This window comes from Zeus faber, assembly GCF_960531495.2.
Source record: "Zeus faber genome assembly, chromosome: 15".
NCBI lineage: Eukaryota > Metazoa > Chordata > Actinopteri > Zeiformes > Zeidae > Zeus > Zeus faber.
In genome coordinates, this window is record NC_137194.1 from 18,228,315 (window position 1) to 18,246,426 (window position 18,112).

At 44.0% G+C, this 18,112-nt stretch overlaps 3 protein-coding genes across 4 annotated transcripts in view; 1 reads left to right on the top strand and 2 right to left on the bottom strand.

The window, feature by feature from the left end:
* ccdc187 (coiled-coil domain containing 187) overlaps positions 1-6,885 on the bottom strand; it is a 22,418-nt gene extending 15,533 nt beyond the window's left edge. Inside the window, exons 1-2 of the mRNA XM_080015674.1 lie at positions 6,659-6,885; positions 5,941-6,035 (exon numbers count right to left, since the gene is read on the bottom strand). Coding sequence (XP_079871800.1) covers positions 5,941-5,989 — 49 coding nt within the window. The 5' untranslated portion in view covers positions 5,990-6,035; positions 6,659-6,885. The remainder of the gene's footprint in view (positions 1-5,940; positions 6,036-6,658) is intronic.
* The window catches only part of LOC307240981 (protein phosphatase 1 regulatory subunit 3A), a 354,017-nt gene that overhangs the window by 200,686 nt on the left and 135,219 nt on the right, over positions 1-18,112 (bottom strand). The window lies entirely within an intron of this gene.
* LOC307241526 (urotensin-2-like) lies at positions 5,683-12,580 on the top strand. The gene is made up of 5 exons (XM_080015675.1): positions 5,683-5,807; positions 10,757-10,954; positions 11,762-11,887; positions 11,979-12,022; positions 12,285-12,580. The coding sequence occupies exons 2-5, from the start codon at positions 10,849-10,851 to the stop codon at positions 12,396-12,398; spliced, it is 390 nt and encodes a 129-aa protein (XP_079871801.1). The 5' UTR covers positions 5,683-5,807; positions 10,757-10,848; the 3' UTR covers positions 12,399-12,580.

The following is an 18,112-nucleotide window of genomic DNA, read 5'->3' on the forward strand; positions in this document are numbered from 1 at the left end:
AGAACAAAACACTCTGATCTACCGTTCTGAACAAAGTCAGTAGGTTTAGCGGCTGCAGAGCAACAGGTTCACTCCCTTCAAATACCAGCACTAACTGTGAGAGCAGCTGTGGTCTGAGGCCCAGACTGTCTGTGTGATGTGTGTGTGTGTGTGTGTGTGTGTGTGTGTGTGTGTGTGTGTGTGTGTGTGTGTGTGTGTGTGTGTGTGTGTGTGAGAGAGAGAGAGAGAGAGAGAGAGAGTGAAAGTGAAAGACAAAAAGAGAGTGCGAGTCTGTGATAACAGTTGCAGCGGAAATCACCACAAGCACAAGACCACAGTTATCAGACTTACAGTATGAAAGAATCATCATCTTAATCCTAAACCAACTTCTAGTGTTAGGGCAGGGCTTAAATTCAGATTTGGAACTGATCCTTATTTTAATTTTACACACGTTTGGAAGAAAACTATGATCTCTAACTATGATGAACTATGATATCAATGTCAAATGTATATTTTGATGTAGAGTACTGTGCAAAAGTTTGAGGCACTTTCAATGTTTAACAACAACATTTGACAGTTATCTTATTTCCTCTGCATTAGTGCGTCACTATGTCTGTAGCATGACAACGACCCCCCAAACATATAGCCAGAGTCAAAAAGTACGGTCTTCAGCGGGAAGAAGAACAAGGAGTCCTGCAACAGATGGTACGGCCCCAACAAAGCCCTCATCTCAACACCATCAGTCAGTTTGGGATTACATGAAGAAACAGAAGCAGAGACCTGAGCCTAAATCTGCACAAGAACGGTGGAAAGTTCACCAAGATGCTTGGAACAAGTTAACCTACCTGCCAAGTAACTTAAAAAACTGTGCGCAAGTGTACCTAAGAGCATTGGCACTGTTTTAAAGGCTGGGTGGTCACACCAAATACTCATTTGATTCAGGTCTCTCTGTTAACCGCACTTTGTATGACATTAATTGATAACTAAAAACTACTAATAACAATCACAGGTATTAACTTATGCTATACAACAGTCTGACCACTTGCTGCTGGGTATGGTAATGCCACATATCAGTTTCATGTTGGTAATCCTCTCACAATTCCCACAGCTTCAACATAGCCGACAGAGTGAATGTGTGGGACAGACGCTGGGATACGCAAGAAAACAGAACCAAAGTTCCATACTATTGTATAATTAATGAGAATAACAGTTGTAGTTACAACCAAGATGTCCACAACATATTTTTCCAACCTACAAACACATCATTGGACACGGCATCCGCTAAAAATGACCAACTTAAAAATGTGGATGTTTCCAGATGTGACGAAAAGTCAGTGGAAAAAAAAATGGAGAGATGGTCAGTACACCGTGGAAAGTAGGGTCTGGATAGCTCAGCCTGCTGTACTACAGTAGGTGTGTGTATGTGTGTGTTTGAAGGTTGACAAAAGTAACGACAAAACAAACAACTCATCTTAGGTGTCTGCAGAGACATCCTGAAATTACTTTCCTTACTTCCTCTTATACTCAACCAACACCTCTTTCCACAACTACAATGACCACACTCAACCGGTAAGAATGCCGCACTTTTCTTAAAATCATATTAAAAAAAATAAAAAAAGCAACAGCATTCAGCAACCAATCTGCCACACAAAGAAAAGCTGGCCCAAAAAGAAGGAAATACTAGTGATTCATTTAATCACTTAAAGCAGGGGCATGGCTTGAAATTCAATTCTAAATCAATTTCTAGAGATGATTAGCTATTGATGATTTCATAATGGAAAAAGCACAACCAGTTGGCATACGTAAACCAGGCTCCATCTTCCATACCGCTTTCACGCTAGTGATGACTGAACACACTAATCAGGCCTGATCATTAGCCAACAAGAGAAAGATTTGAGATTTAAGAAACCAGGGTGTTGCTCCTAGCAATGTCAGGCCAAAGGCTTCACTTGCGTTAGCAGATACAAACCACCACTGGTTCTTCTGCGATGGGAATTTGTCACGATAACAGGACATGATGACGATGTGAACTAAAGACAGGCAGGTTTTTATTGAAAATGCTGGAGCCAAGGTCCAAGCTGCCAGGGAGGAAACACTAGATTACTCATTAAATTGACCAATGTGCGTCTACTCCATTAAAAAAATATAATAGACGCAGTGTGATGTCAGAGTGGGTCCACACGCACGCACGCACGCACGCACGCACGCACGCACGCACACACGCACACACGCACACACGCACACACGCACGCACACGCACACACACACACACACAAATTCCTCAAAACAGGGTAAGAGCCACTGTCCACACTGTCAGAGGCCGTGGCAGCTATGTTTAAAGCAAATGTTATTTAAGCGATTGTCTTGTATCCCTTTTAAGTTCTTTAAAAATGTATAAGATTCAATGCAATTTTAGTAACTTGTGAAACGTTTGAACATTTCAGTACTGACAGACACAGAATGGTATTGAATATTTGCTAATGTTGCATTCTGCACTCCAAATACCAATTATATATCACTGAACAAAATTAAGTTTGCCGTGTGAGAATATCCAAACTTTAAGAACATCTGAACTCTTCCTTTCCCACTGAGAAGACACCTCTGCTGCACTTTTTGAGATAAATACCAATACCTGTGTGCTGTGTAAGGAGAATACCTTACAATCACAAAGAAATACGAGATGCTTGGAGTAGCTCCATCTGGACTACACAAACACACCAATATAATGTTTCCCTCCTGGGTTTAGAGAGTGGCTAAAATGAGGGGGCGCCGGGTCTCGTCTTTGTCCTGCTCTGTAAATAGGGAAGGGAGGGAACATGGTGATTTTAAAACATTGTGAAGATAACATTCAGACAAAATCATTTCCTGCATCCCCGAAACGGGACGAGGTAAGGGTTCACGTTGTGGGGAAAAGAAAAAGAAAGCAAAAAAAAAAAAAAAGAAAGAAGAGAAAGAAAAAAAAAAAAAAAAAAAAAAAAAGATTCTCCGTGCGTGTTTAGTCTGGTAATGTGCTTAACAACACAAAAAGTTTATAGGAGCAAACCCAGACAGTGCTAAGCCATCGAATGTCTCTGGTTACACCGTGAACCCTGTGAGTTTAACCTTTACGAGACAGACAGGCATAAACACTTACACCTGTCGCGCTGCTTAGGGGACGCTCCGCTAAATGGATCTGCAGCCTGACCTCAAGTGTCCAGGCTCTCAATGTGGAGGGATTAGGCCAGAGCCTATAGACCCTAATCGGCCTTGATGAAACAGACCGCTCAAAACACGAGTTTACTCCGAAAACTTTCTCCACAGCTCTCCCTCTATAGCCTCCGCAGTGAGAGAAAGGAAAAAGAGAGACAGGAAGGAGGAAAAAATGACCGTCACTGGTCAAGGAGAAGAAGGGAATGAAAGACAGATGTGTGTGTGTGTGTGTGTGTGTATGTGTATGTGTGTGTGTGTGTGTGTGTGTGTCTGTCTGTTTGTGTGTGTTTGTGGGTGTGCCTGCATTGTGGGTTTACTTGTTTTTCAGAACTCCTCTAAACCCGCCACATTAAACTCCTCAGGGTGTGTAGGGGAGGGGCAGGGAGACTGTGCTATTTAGACTGATAAACAGGTTTTGCATGACAGCGTTTGTGGTAGGGTTGTGAACATACCAAAAGCATTGTGTGCGCACAAGCCAACTGTGTTTTAATCATCCTCAAGGGGACTCCTCTGTAAGCCTCTTTTTATAAGGACGTGGAAAACAGCCTGCGAGGTACTCATCCCATTTGTCAAGCAGGCAGGGGTTAAAAGATCCAGTGTAAGACAGAAATTGGCCGTGGCAGTGGAGGCCGCAATGGAGGAAAACATTCTGGAGGGTTGGGTTTATCTAAGTAGGGCCAGACTAGAAAAATCCACGATAGGTAAAGACCATGTTGATGAGGATTCCAGACGCCTTGACAGTACAAGCCACCGCGGCGCAACAGGCTTTGTTTTCAAACAGTGCACGCTCCCTCAGACTCTGCAGGGCGGCTTTGGGAGTTCAGAGGGCAATTTGCTTAGAAGGAAGCCATGACCTCCACAACCCTAAAGCCAAAACAGTCCTTAACCTAATTAAGATGTTGTCATATCAATTTGGTAGCCCAAATGAATGATAATGACAAGATAGGACCCAATATCTGACCTGCAATAGCACTGGGCGTTGGAATCTTAAAAAAAAAAAAGAAAAGAAAAATCTAGTTCAATGTAATGAACCAAAGTTAAGATTATTTTACACTGAATTTTATTTGCAAATTAACAAAACGTATAAACTTTCTATGATTGTAAATTGTTCAATGTCACAGAACCATTATGTCCCTAACAAACCTCATCTACTCATTGGGCTAAAAGATACCTCCTGAAGGAGTTCCAATCCTACAACACACAAATAAATTACAGAGCTCAATGTGTAATCTCTTCCCTTTACTTTGAACCAAAGGGAGGAACTGAGATTAACATAAAAAAACAGGTATCTAAACATTTCGAGCCATAGAAATACAAATGGAAATACACCAACACTGTGTGACTACAGGGAGAAATAGATCAACAGAGCCTTTCCTCTTTTGTCTTCCCAGCCACTTGGACACCAGCGCTGGTAAGAGGGCGAAAAACAAAGAATCTGGAGGAGGGAGAAAATGACAAGGCTTCTATTTTAGGCCGACCCCCCCCCCCTCTCCCCCACCTCCCCCTTGGTCTGTGCTATTTGTACAAAATTTCACTGTGACGCGTCTATCTTCCAGCTCCTGAACTGGACCGAGTTGTCATGGGGAGCAGGGAGGTGAGGGGTAATGGGACTCTCTGGGTCACTCGGTGAGAGTGCATTTGGGACAGGGGGGTGGGTGTGGGGGGGATTTCTCAGTAGCATGCATTCCCAACGTCGACAGCCTATATCGGGGGGAAGGGGGAAAGAGAAAAAAACAAAAAAACAGGAACTGATAAGCGAGGGGAACAACAAAGTGACCTTGGCTTGGCCGTGATTCTCCGAGGAGCAGACAATATAAAGGGGAAGCAGGACGCTCCGCAGGAAACCTTATCAGAACCTCCAGCGTCAGGAACCAAGATAAATGATCCTGGATGCTTGGTGCTGCTGAGAACTTCAACGACGCACAGGAGTGCTAAATTGTATGGCTAACTCACCAGATGAAAATTTATTTAAGGAAAACTTTGAGCTTTGAGCCAGTCAACCCTTATAGTGCCACCGTCCCCTAATTGAGCAGTTTACTGTTGCCCACAACAGAAAAGTGCTGCCTTTGTATGTTCACTGTCCCCAGCTTAATAAAGCATGAAAATGCAAAGCTGCACAGTCTGCCCTTTGTCTAGAGGATTGCTGAGTTATCTCCCGTGATAAAAGATATGCAGACCTATCCCTACCCGCTCATTAGTATCCTCTGAAATATACACCAAAATACACAAGCAAGCAAATGTTTTAAAAACAAAAGTATTGATGCGAAGCTGTTTGCTGGTGTGAGATCTGTGCTTATACAGTTTCATTTTGGACAACTGGCAGTGAAATTTTCCTAAATGTGTACATAACTCTGTATATAAAAATATATATATTTTTTGACTATGAGCCTCTGGAGGAAATGCGTTCCTTCCTGAGATCTCCCGTGTGTTTCTCTGGAATGCTCATCAGATTCCTTGTTATCATCTGCATACCGTAGAACACAAGCGGCACACAGACTAAACAAGCAAACGTTGAGGTCTAGCACGTTCCATGTGCGTTCAGAGCCTTTTACTCTAAATCCCAGGTGGACACCGAGAGATAGGACTTTGAGCCAAGGTCCCACACGACCAGCCGCAAGGCCAGCCACTGGAAACGGGAGGTAAGACCTTGGGATCTTTAAAGAAGTCGACCCGAACCGTCTTTCCGGCCCAAGCAGAAACGCAACGATGCAGACACAACATTTACTTTTGCTCCATTTCAGTGTAATTAGGATGGTTCGGAGAGCCGTTTACCTTCCTGGACGCGGGGCAGGTTGGACTGGTCGATCTCCAGCTCCGCCATGGTCACTGGTTGCAGTCACTGCTGCATGGAGGCCACGCTGGAAGTCCTGGGACATTACGGGATGTCAGACGCATAATTAATAAGAGCAAGGGCTCCGCATGCCACATCCCTCTGCGAAACCAGGTGTTTGTCAGAGACGGCCACGGGAAAACATAGTAAACATTGTTTTCTTTACTGGATCGGGCTGAATAAATAGCCATGCAGAAACAACGATCAAAGGGGGGGAAAAGGCGGATGGAGGAAGATTATTATACATGCAAACAGAAACTGTTGACAGTAAGACCTGATCGACAGACCGACAGAGAGATAGATAGACACTTTATTCATTCCATGAGGGAAATTGCCTCTCGCATCAAAACAATAACAATAAAAAAAAACCGAAAAATAAATAGTAAGAATGAAAAATAATTGTTAATATGCAACGAACTTAAAAAATAAATAAAAAATAAAAAATGATGTCAATAAATCCGCAATTTACACCATAAACGTAAAAGTTAACTTAAATAAAAAATACAATTGGAAACATACAATAAACCTTAAAGTAAAAAAAAACCAAAACAATAATTACTGCATTAGTGTATCGAGGTAAATCCCACATTGAAGGAACATGCTCAGTTGTGACTGGATCCAATGCGGACGTTCCCAACATGTCCGCGCTGAACCACATACCTGCACTGTTCAACAAGTGCTGTCAACATGACAACACGGGGACAACTTGGAAGATGGAAGCCGCCTCTGGACGTCGCCCCGCTGCCTCCGCTCCGTCGCCTTCTCGGTTAGAACGTCCAACAAACGGCGGCGAAGCACGTCCTGCGGGCTCCGTCCTTCTCTCTCGTTAGTTTATCAACGAAACAAAGCAAGCGGGCTGCGACGGAAAGCCGGAGCGGACAAATGGAACAAACTTCTAACGCGCTGTTTGACAATGTGGGCGGGGCCACGGACAACAAGACCAGCGGTTCCCAAACTGCGGCCCGCGGTCTTAAACTTATTTTAACTGAATTATATATTCATTTCGAATGTATTTTATTAAAAAAAATAATTAAGGAATCGCAATGGGTTTGCAGATTTTTTTTTTTTTTAATTTTCGTACATATTTCTATATATTTATTGTGTATGTATTTTTCATTATTGTATTTAACACTATCATTTGGGCCATTATAAATAAAGCATGCACACCTTTTGGAGTGTGCCAAGGGGGCCTTAATTGAGGGCCTTAAAAAGTCTTGGGAGCCCCTGGACCCCAGTCACCTACTTGCTCTGTTAGAAAAAATTATGTGAAATAATCAGTCATGTTTTGCAGATTCAAGATTCAAGATTCAAGATTCAAGATTTTTATTCGTCACGTACATATACATACTTTCATACATATATGCAGTGAAATGTAATGCAACGCACCCGGTGATAACACACAATATGTCCTAGGAAAAATTTCGAATAGCCCAACTAACTGACTCCTAAAACGTAATACAGTAAGTCGAATACTTATAGAATAAAATAAAAATATATAGAATAAAATAAAATACAATAAAAATAAAATGAAATAAAATGGAATAGATAGAGGGAATATGCTTATGTATATGGAATAGGCAATTATGTATATACAGATATGTGCATTAAAGTGGCATGTGAATAAAGTGAGGTAGTGCTTGGGATAATACAGCACAGTATATAACAGATCAGTGAAACTAAAGTATAATGAATTAATTAATAAGAACAACACAAAGTGCAGTGACCCCAAAGAAAACTGGCCTCAGCTACAAAGTGCAGCTTCTTTTTTTTTTTTAAAGCATTGCTGACAGTTGTTGTTGTTTTGTTTTTTTTGTCAGGGATTGATATCAGCTTCGCCGTTTCAGACTTTTAAAGTTTGAACATATCAGAGAATAATACTTTTATGACGAGAAATAACACTAACGGTTACTTCTTTCACATGAACACATATTTTATCCATATAGCAATTTTACACTTAAGTTCTTCCAAACTCATGTTTCCCTCTGCTGGTCGTATATGGACGTCACTATAGCGATGAACCAATGAACCATGTGACCGAGAAACGTCTTTAACAGCTTAATCACTTTTCAAAAGTTGTTCTTCATTTTTCTTTTACACGTCTCGTATCACGTCTCGTATGGAACCCCGAAAGTGCCACAATGATAAACAAATAAATACACGTGGAAGTGTATGGAAATATGAAGAGGAATAATAAAAAGAAATTTAAAAAAAAAAGGAAAATATACGCAGAAAAGGATTGACAGATCTGGAAATGAATACAGAGATATACTGAATCACAGAATTTATTACTGCTTTATTTTTGTTCCACTTTGTTTTTATTTTTTATATTTATTTTCACATCTATTTGGTCATTTATTTCCAAATATATTTCTCGATCCACTTCCATGTTTTATCAATTATATTCATTTATGTATCTCCATATACATTTCTTTACGCATTTGTATGCACGGGATGGTAGAGCTGGTCGTCTGGTGATCTGAAGGTTGCCGGTTGGATCCCAGACTCCTCCTGCTGGCACGCTGTAGCGCCCTTGAGCAAGACACTTCACCCCCTAATTGCCCCTGATGGCTGCGTCCGTCGGCGTTTGAACAGTTGCAGGTCGCTTTGGAGGAAAGCGTCTGCGACATGCAGTGTAATGATTTATATTTATTTTTACATGCGTGCGCTTGTTTCCGCATTTCCTTCCTGACGAACACAAACCGCCAATCAGCTGGTTTTGTTCCGCCCTGTGACGTCGCTCATCCGTAGGTCACCCACGCGTCGTTCACGGCGAGCGGCGGTAAATGAGGAACGGGTGGGAAGTTCCCACGGGCCTCGAACGCGGCGTGGCTTATGGCACAACTTCTGAGCAGGAACGTTAGACGTGGACTCGGACGAGGTGTTTCAACTGCGGCTCGGTGCTTGCCCGAATATCCGCGCCGACAAATACGGACGGTGACGAATTTGCACAATGTTCCGAAAAATAGCCGCACGGACCCAGAAGGGGATCTGACCAGAGACCATCTGCTGTGACTTAGTGGGCGGACCGAGACAAAGCTGAGCTGGAAGCTGGAAAAGCGGAGGGAGAAATACGTCGAATGAATAAATACATGCTGAAATATATACGACAAGAAATAAAGAAATGTATATGGAAATAAATCAATCAATACATTTTAGAAAGTATACGGAAATAGATAAAGGAATATGTTTGGAAATAAAAGTGGAATTTCTTTTTTTCGAATGAATAGAAAACGCATGATGAATGGAAAAAAAACCCCAGCTTTAATAACTTCTGATTCACACCAATTTAAAATTCTATATTCATTTCCAGATCTGTATCTATTATCCAATGGAGTTTTAATTCCTCTTTATAGTTCCAGATGTATTTATTTATCCCTTTATTCATTTTTTTTTTATTCCTCTTTATATTTCCACATTTATTTATTCATTGTTTTATTCATCTGTTTATCATTGTGGCCACAGTAGCAGATGGTCAATTTTGTTTCATTTATCGGTAGACAACGTGGTGCATCTGGTAGTAATATCTGTTAAATATTGTTTGATCACAACAGATCATAATTATATATCAATAATCACTTGAAGGTATCAAGCACAGAATATTTTGGGCTATCTATCTATCTATCTATCTATCTATCTATCTATCTATCTATCTATCTATCTATCTATCTATCTATCTATCTATCTATCTGTCTGTCTGTCTGTCTGTCTGTCTCTCTCGCATATTGCAGGGGATCAGTAATTATTCCATATCTATATCCACTTAAGATTCAATATAGGCCGCGGTATACAGAGCAGTGCCTTCATTTCCAGTGGGCAGTGGAGTGTCGCTTATGATTTGGAATAAACTCAGTTGGGTCCAGGGCCCATGACCGGCACAGAATATAAATCCTAATAGCTTTCCATGAAATACAGCGACACATAACAGTGTCTGGCCTTGCGACCATTAAATTAAATGTCACTGTCGCCTCTACGATCCACATTATCATACTAGCCAGGGAGCTCCGGCGTCATGGCTCTAATAAATATACAAATAACACAGCGAGATGCAAAATGCTCCCACCTGTTTCCTCCGTCTGCCGGCCAAGGGGCTCCGTGCATCCTTGATAGTGCCACTTGTAAAAAAGGAGACTTTATGGCGAGACTAAAGAGAAGCGAAGGCGTAAACAGAACATCTTACTCGAGCCGGGCCTCCGAGCGGCGTTGTGCGTCGCCCGGCTCGGCTCAGTGACCTGTCCCAAATTCACAGCTGTCTCAAAATGTCACCCGGCTTTTCAGACTCCCCCATCACAACACGAGGCCAAAGGGCTCATAGGGTTCTGATCAAAAAAGTAAATTAATTCACAGCATTGAAAATACATGAATAAATGACAATCAAGCTGTTTAGCCGCCCGCTTCCTCACCTGCTCCCCTCCCGTGTTTTAGTGGGGTGAAAACACCTCGATCCCATTTACGACGGCCGTTTAAAAAGCCTCAATAAAACCAAAGGGCGGGTGAAACATGACCCTGCCCTTGAAGGATGGATCACAGAATTCGCCTTTTTTCGTTTTTTATTGAGCCAGTAACTCACGGAGGCCTGTTGATGGACGGGACGGGACCGTGGATCACACTGACGGCCGGTGGGGACACTGTGGTAGGGGTGTATGACTAATGTGTGTGTGTGTGTGTGTGTGTGTGTGTGTGTGTGTGTGTGTGTGTCTCTGTGTGTGTGTGTGTGTGTGTGTGTGTGTGTGTGTGTGTTGGGGGGTGGGGAGTGAACAGCTATGTGTATATAACTCAATGGGAGTCACCGAGCAGGTAGAAGGCTCACCCCTCCGGACCTTGGAAGCAGCAGCAGCAGCAGCTCAGCAGAGATGAAGTGCAACCACATGGTGTCATGGACGCTCCTGCTCGTGGCCTCGGGACGCCTTGTCGCTCACCCCATCACCGACTCGGCAGAGATGCCCTACGCAGGCCCCGGTGAGTGGACGCCCATGACTCTGTTGAGGGGGCTGAGGCCGCTGAGAGAGCAAGAGAGAGAGAAGGGGGTAGTGCTTTAATTAATTCAACTCTGGCAATTAAACTTTATATCACGGATCCGTTATCAACCAGGACCTTAAAATGGCTTCAAGTCTAAACAGCCGTCAATCATCTGGCTGCTTCCACTTAATGTTTGTAAATAACAGAATCAAAGTTATTTTTCGCACATAAATGTCAGCTTTTGGGTAAATGACAAATATGTTTGTTAAAGGCGAGTAAAAAAATAATGAGATACATTTATATATATTTTTTATTTTGTAAAACATGTATTTTGTTTATTTTGTCTGTTGAAGTTGCAAGACTTGGCTTGTTCGATTTTTGACATAATTTGTTAATTTGTCAAAAATGTCAGTTGGTTCAACCAAATAAAGCCTTGTCAGCCGTCTCACTGTCTTTTAGACTTCTGAGCCACTTAACTCCCCAAATGAATGGATCTCTATTGGGTCTCTTACTTGAGATATTGTTTTCTATTTTACTGTACATGCAACTTCATATCTAGTTTATTTTAATGATAATTGATTCGGACACAAAATAAATGTCCATGACGCCTTTCGTCCACATGCATTGTTTTTGTGATACATTTTCCAATCAGTGCCATCAATGGTAATTGGTGAGTCCAGTACCTTCATCCAATAACTAATGTTGACTCCTATTGAGAGTAAGTCTTCCATTGTAAATCAGTTTACTTCAGATATTTAATGTGTTTCCTGTCTTTCATGGACTCCACTGTTTGTCTTTTCTGGACAGCGTCGGCGGAGGAGCGAGGAGTGAGTAACATGGACGACCTGTCTCTCTCCGAGCAGAGCTACACCCAGCAGGACCCTCCCGGCCTCAGATACTCCCCTCTCCTGTCTGCCGAGCTCCACAGAGATGGTGGGACTCCCAAAATCCCCGATACTCCAAAGTGAACTATCCCAGACGCCAGCGTTCAGTCAATCTCATTTACATCCTTTGTCTTCATCAGGTCTTAGAGCAAGCGGTCTGCTTCCTGGAGGGTTGAAACGAGAGGTGGGTTCTCTGCTCGAGGTAATCTTTCCATAATAAGAGTAATAATAAAGCTTTTGGTTGGAAAACTACATGGAACATTACTTCACTATGCAGAGAAACTGTCAAATAAGGTCTTACCAGAGCTGGAGCTAGTGCTGTGGAAGAGGTGGTAAATGTATTCCATTCATTATAGGGAAAATTGACCAATATGATTGACGTGTATAGGCGTCACTTAAATCACTTAGATTGAGTTTCCTTACGACTCTCGTTTCCTATCTTATAGATCATGTTGGAGAAGCAAAGCCTCCAGAACCCGTTCAGCCACTTCCTTGGAATCCGAAAACAGTTCCGCAAGAGAGGAGGAAACTCTGAGTGCTTCTGGAAATATTGTGTCTGAGTACACGAGAGGCCGGGCCTGCATACACACATGCATGCACACTGACACCGCACGCACGCACCCACTCACATACACATAGACACACACACACGTACATAGACTGTGTAACAAAAGAATGATGACATAGGTAGGGTTGAGAACTTATCTTAAGGAATTTAAAATGATTTATTTCTATTTATTCAATGCCGTTTTAATTTCTGTCGATGTACACACTTTTGTTCATACTGTTTGTTTATGGATTATAAAATATATAGGCTGCATTGATATTAAAACCTCTGTTTGAACGACATCTCTCATATGTGATTTTCCAAAAGTCTTACTGAAAAACCTTTCACTGGACAGGTGAGGTTTTGGGTTTTGGACACAGTGGTACAGCAGCAGACTGAACTGAACTACCACCAATTTCTATTTTTGCCATCATAAAGCAAATATGAAGCAAAAAAAACAAAACGTTGACAAACTTTGTTCTAGAGTTTTCTTAATTTAAATTTTTTTTTTTTTAATAATTTTACAGCATTCAGAAAACATCTCCCATATTTGAAGGGCATTTCAAAACGTTTTGCATGGCTTCAGCAGCTGAAATCTTTTTTTTCTTTTTAAATTTTTTAAACATATCCATTGAGTTGACACTTGTACATGCACAATTACAAAAATAAAACGTACAAACGAGAGAGGGGCAAGAACGTAAATGTAAACACACGCCAGTTGAACGGAGAGAAGATGAAAGTATCGGGGTGGAAAGAAACAAGGTCACGTACCAGGGAAAGACGAGAGAGAGAAAGACAGCTATAGAGAAGAGGAAAAGAGGTCTAACACTAGTTCACATGCAGCGTGAGAGAAGTGTCGAGTGTCGAGAACCCACGACTTTGTACCAAAGAAGGGCCTTTTTTTTTTCTTCTTGGTTTGGGAATTGATGAAACGTGCAGTTCGGTAAAAGTGCCGGTCAAGGGCACTTGGGCAGATGTGCGTAAACGGTGCACTGCGTGTCCTGAATGCCAGTTAGTCAAACCTCTGGCTATTGAGGCCCCTCCCCCTAGTTGAGGTCCTTTTCAAAAGACTCAGTACGGACCTCATTGGGCCGTTAGACTGCAGTGCGCACGGGTATCATTTTGTGTTCATCCTAGCGAATTATGCAACCCGGTACCCTGAAGCAGTGCCCCTGCGCAGTATTATGGGCAAAAGTGTAGCGCAGGCGCTGTTTCAGGTCATCAGGTGTTAGTATTGCTCCCTGCAGCCAGCTCTAAATTGCTTGCGAAGTGGCAAGGGCCTTTTTGTGGTCACACTGTGGATTGGCGAGGTAGATTATGAAGTTGAACGGTCTGAAAGGCAGGGCCGAGAGAGATTTATCACTTAAACCTCTAAAAAGAATGGAGGGAGGGGGCGTCCATGGCTCTGGTCATGCCGGTCATTGAGCTGGGGCCGGAGGTTAAAAAGCGGCCGATCATACCGAGGCCCTGTTAAGTGACCATCTCTCTATGTCCCAGAGTGCCGGAGAGAGATGGTCTACCCTGGAGATGTTTTCTCCTCCCTTCCAGGCCTCACATCCCTCATACACCACCATATAGAGACGGCCCCTGGGGTGAAGGTGTGCCCTCGGCGGTATTGCCTGCCCAAGTACAAATGCAAGATCGTGCTGGCGGAATTAGGTGCCATGCTGGACATGGACGTAATAGAGAAGTCCATGAGTGACTGGTCTAGTATAATCATGCTGGTGGGTAAGCCTGATGGGTCGGTCTGGTTCTGCGTAGACTACCGAAGGGTGAACGCAGTGTCAAAGTTCTACGCCTACCCAATGCCCTGGGTCGATGAACTTCTCGACCGCTTAAGTAGAGCTCGTTTTTTCATGACACTGGATTTAACCAAGGGCTACTGGCAGATTCCATTCTCTCAGGAGTCCAGGGAACAATTGGTGTTCTCCAATCCGTTATACCACTTTTGCACACTTCCGTTCGCGTTGTTCGGTGCCCCAACCACCTTTCAAAGACTCATGGACCGCATTCTGCATCCACATGTAGCATATGCCGCAGCCTACCTAGATGATGTTATCATTCACAGCGACACCTTAGAGTGGCTTTTGCAGCATGTGGGCACTGTGCTTGAGTCACTGAGGCAGGCTGGGCTCACCGCCAACCCAAAGGAGTGTGCCATGGGACGGAGGGAGGTACAGTATCTGGCGTACCACTTGGGTGAAGGCCTGGTCCGACCCCAGCTTGATAAAACTGCTGCGGTTGCAACCACCGCCGAGACCCAAGACCAAGAAGGAGGTCAAGCAGTTCTTAGGGCTGGTTGGCTACTATAGGAGGTTTGTCGCCGAATTTTCGGAGCTTACCAGCCCCTTGTCTGACTTAACTCGAAAGGGTGCTCCAGATCCGGTCCAGTGGTCAGAGAAGTGCCAGCAGGCCTTTTCGAGGGTAAACTCAGCTCTCTGTGGGAAGCCAGTGCTGTTTAACCCTAACTTCTCTCCCTTTCTGTTTGCAGACCGATGCGTCCAACAGAGGGATGGGCGTGATCTTGTCCCAGGAGGTGGAGGGGACCGAGTGATGGGTGCTGTACCTCAGCTGCAAGTTCTCAGAGCGGGAGTCGAGGTACAGCACAGTGGAGAAGGAGTGTTTAGCGATCAAGTGGGCAGTCTACTACCTTCCGGGATGAGCCTTCACTCTCTGTTTGGACCACGCCCCGCTTCAGCGGCTCCACCGCATGAAGGACACAAACACCCGGATCACCCGGTGGTACCTGGGTCACCAGCCCTTTAACTTCCGGGTGGTCCATAGGCCGGCAGCAGGATGGTCGTGGCTGACTTTCTCTACCGCTCTGGGTGGGGGTCGACTGTCGGCCAGAAGGCTCCCCAGCCTAAGTCGGGTGGTGGAGGTATGTGGCGGACCAAGGGGAGTGGTCAAGCACCGGCTGCAGACGACAGCACGGTTCCCTTTCCCACGGCTGCATTGAGTCGAACCAATCAGGGCCCGCGTGGTGCTGATTGGTGGTGGGCATTGCAAGTGGGCCACCAAATCATGGGCAAAACACATTGATTTTATTGAAAAAATAAATACAAAATTATAAATTAAAAAAATCAACCCAAAAAAATATCATTCATGGTATTTTTTCTTTAAAACCTTCAAAAATGCATCATCACTGATAGATAGGAACTTATGGTAGGGCGTACTACGTCCAAGCTGGACCACGATAGACGTGCACCTGTACATTTTTAAACTTGAGGTGATAATCAAAATGGATAGTTGGCTAGCATCAGGCACACTGAAAAGGAAAGAAGCCATTGGGACATTATCCCAAGCAAAGTCCCGGCGGGACATCAGACAGGCGGGACAGTCCTGCCTTTCAAACAAAAAAGAAAGTAAAGCGCTGAATGTCAGGAGTTATCATTATGTGATCTCTCATTCCTTACTGAATCAATAAGGAGACAAAATTGCTTTAAAAACCCATTCATCGCAACAACTCTGTCAGCCTGGTGGTGGAGATTCCTCAAACTCAGTGGTCACACTCTAGCTCCAAACAAATTCACGCCAATCTGGCACAACCCAGATTTTCTGGTTAAAAACAGACCAGTAATCTTCAGGTCTTGGAAAAGACAAGGAATTACTCATCTGGAACACATTTTTGAAAACAATTTGCTTATACCCTTCCCAACCTTAACCCAAAGGTGGCCACGGCTTCCTTCAATTCCTTCAACTACAATAGTCTCTAAAAATGTTAATAAAATTGACGAACAACATCCTACAACCACCATTGGTCATTTAAGAAATCCCTTTTCCAGAATACAAACTTTTACCCCCATGCCCACCAATGGATGGGGTGTCCAGCCAGCTCGCCTGCGGGGTGCCGGTCTGTCGGCGCGGGGCCTGAATCTGGGCCTGTGGTCTGTGCCTGGCGCCCGTGGCCTGGGCTCTGTGCCTGCGGCTGCATCTTGGGCCTGCACTTGGGGGTGGATTGTATGTGTGCGCCCCTGGCGTGCGGGGTCTCCTCATGCTCCCTGGGACTGGGTCATGGTCCTTGGGGCCAGGCGTGGGGGTTGCTCCGCAGGCCTCTGGCTTCTCTGGGAGCCTGGGGGTCTTCTGTGGCTGCACGGTAGGGTGCTCAGGGCTTTCCTGCAGCCGTGGGATTTCTACGCAGCTGCAGAGCTCGGGTGGGGGGCTTCAGGGCATCTTTCAACTGCTTGGAGGTGCGACAACATAATACCGACTTTATACACCAGAACCAATTGGGATAGGTCCTGTACACACATACAGGCGGTCCCATCACACACAAACACACACACCACCACACCTGCTTTGAGTGCACCCCAGCATCCTCCTGGTTGCATTCCTCTCCTTTCCTCCCTTATTTACTGCCATTACTGTGACAGGAAAAGGCCACGTGCCCAATTGTAGATCCAGTTTTCCTGGACCTGATTTATTGTTTTTCAATACATGTTGTCATCCAATGTTTATTTTTTCGTGTAAATGTTGTTTGGTTTTATGTTTGATTGTCTCACCCGTGGTGAATCTCCCCCTCTTGGAGTTTCAGTTCAGTTGTTTATAGACCCAAACATGGTAAATAGTTCTCCGAAGAGGGGGATTAGTGGTGGTTCTGTACAACCAAAAACTGTGCTCTTGTCATCCTACATGTCATCCACAGGACAGAGTTATTGCAGCAGTTCTTGATGATTTAAGAATTAATAAAGAGTTGCATTGCAGGTTCAGAACTTGAACTCCACTTGCAGACTAACTCTGTCTGTGTGCCATACGTGCCATGACTCGGTGGCACAGTGCATTGCACTGCTGCCTCATAGCAAGAAGGTCCTGGCTTCAATTCCTGCCCTGAGTGCTGTTGGCACCGTGCTCCAGCGAGTTATATCCCAATTAGCGGCCTTTCTGTGTGGAGTTTGCATGTTCTGCCCGTGCTCTCATGGGGTTTCCTCCATGTAACATCAGTAAGGACCCCCACCAAAAACATGCACAATATCATCGTCTGACCAGCTATGGACATATGTAACCAGGTCCCCGGGCGCATCGTTGAATGCTGCCCACTGCTCCTGGCTTCATGTTGCTTCTGGGTATCCTGATCTATCCGACAGAGCTGTGCTCTGCCTTTCCCGATGACGTATCTCTGTGAGACTAACTTTTCAGCGCTTGTGGCATTGACGACAAAATACAGGACTAAACTGAATGTTGAGTCAGATCTTTGCCTGAGACTGTCTGCCATGCTTCATCAGCCTTCTCATGAGGTGAGTTAATATAAATGTGCTCCTGTTATTGTTAGTTTTATCAGCGCTGGCGTGAGTCGTTAGGCTACATTCAAAACACTGCGCCATTCAGACAGCGCTTACTAGATACCATTACTAATGTTACGAGAAAGTTCCATAGATATAAGGTTATTTTTAACCCACCTCTTTTTTGTTTTACCACTACTGCACTGTATGTATGAGAATGCATATGGTTGTTAAAATATACGTCCTCTGAGAACGCACTGTTTGGCTCCCGTATTATTTCTTGTCGGATGTGGCCTGCGAACACTTTTGAGATATTCAAGTGGGCCGTGAGTCAGAAAAGGTTGGGAACTGCTGCAGTACAGTATACAACAGTACAGCACAGCAATACAGTACCACCAAACAGAACAGCAATACAGCGCAGTATGCAGTAACCCAATGCAGGGATAGAGTATGCAATACAATATGCGACATACAGTAAAGTAAGGCAGTGGGGCCTATGTGTGTGTCT

Coding starts and splice junctions, on each gene's coding strand:
- LOC307241526 (XM_080015675.1), top strand. CDS start 10,849: ATGAAGTGCAACCACATGGTGTCATGGACGCTCCTGCTCGTGGCCTCG. Junction 10,955..11,761: donor GATGCCCTACGCAGGCCCCG/GTGAGTGGACGC, acceptor TTTTCTGGACAG/CGTCGGCGGAGGAGCGAGGA. Junction 11,888..11,978: donor TGCCGAGCTCCACAGAGATG/GTGGGACTCCCA, acceptor TGTCTTCATCAG/GTCTTAGAGCAAGCGGTCTG.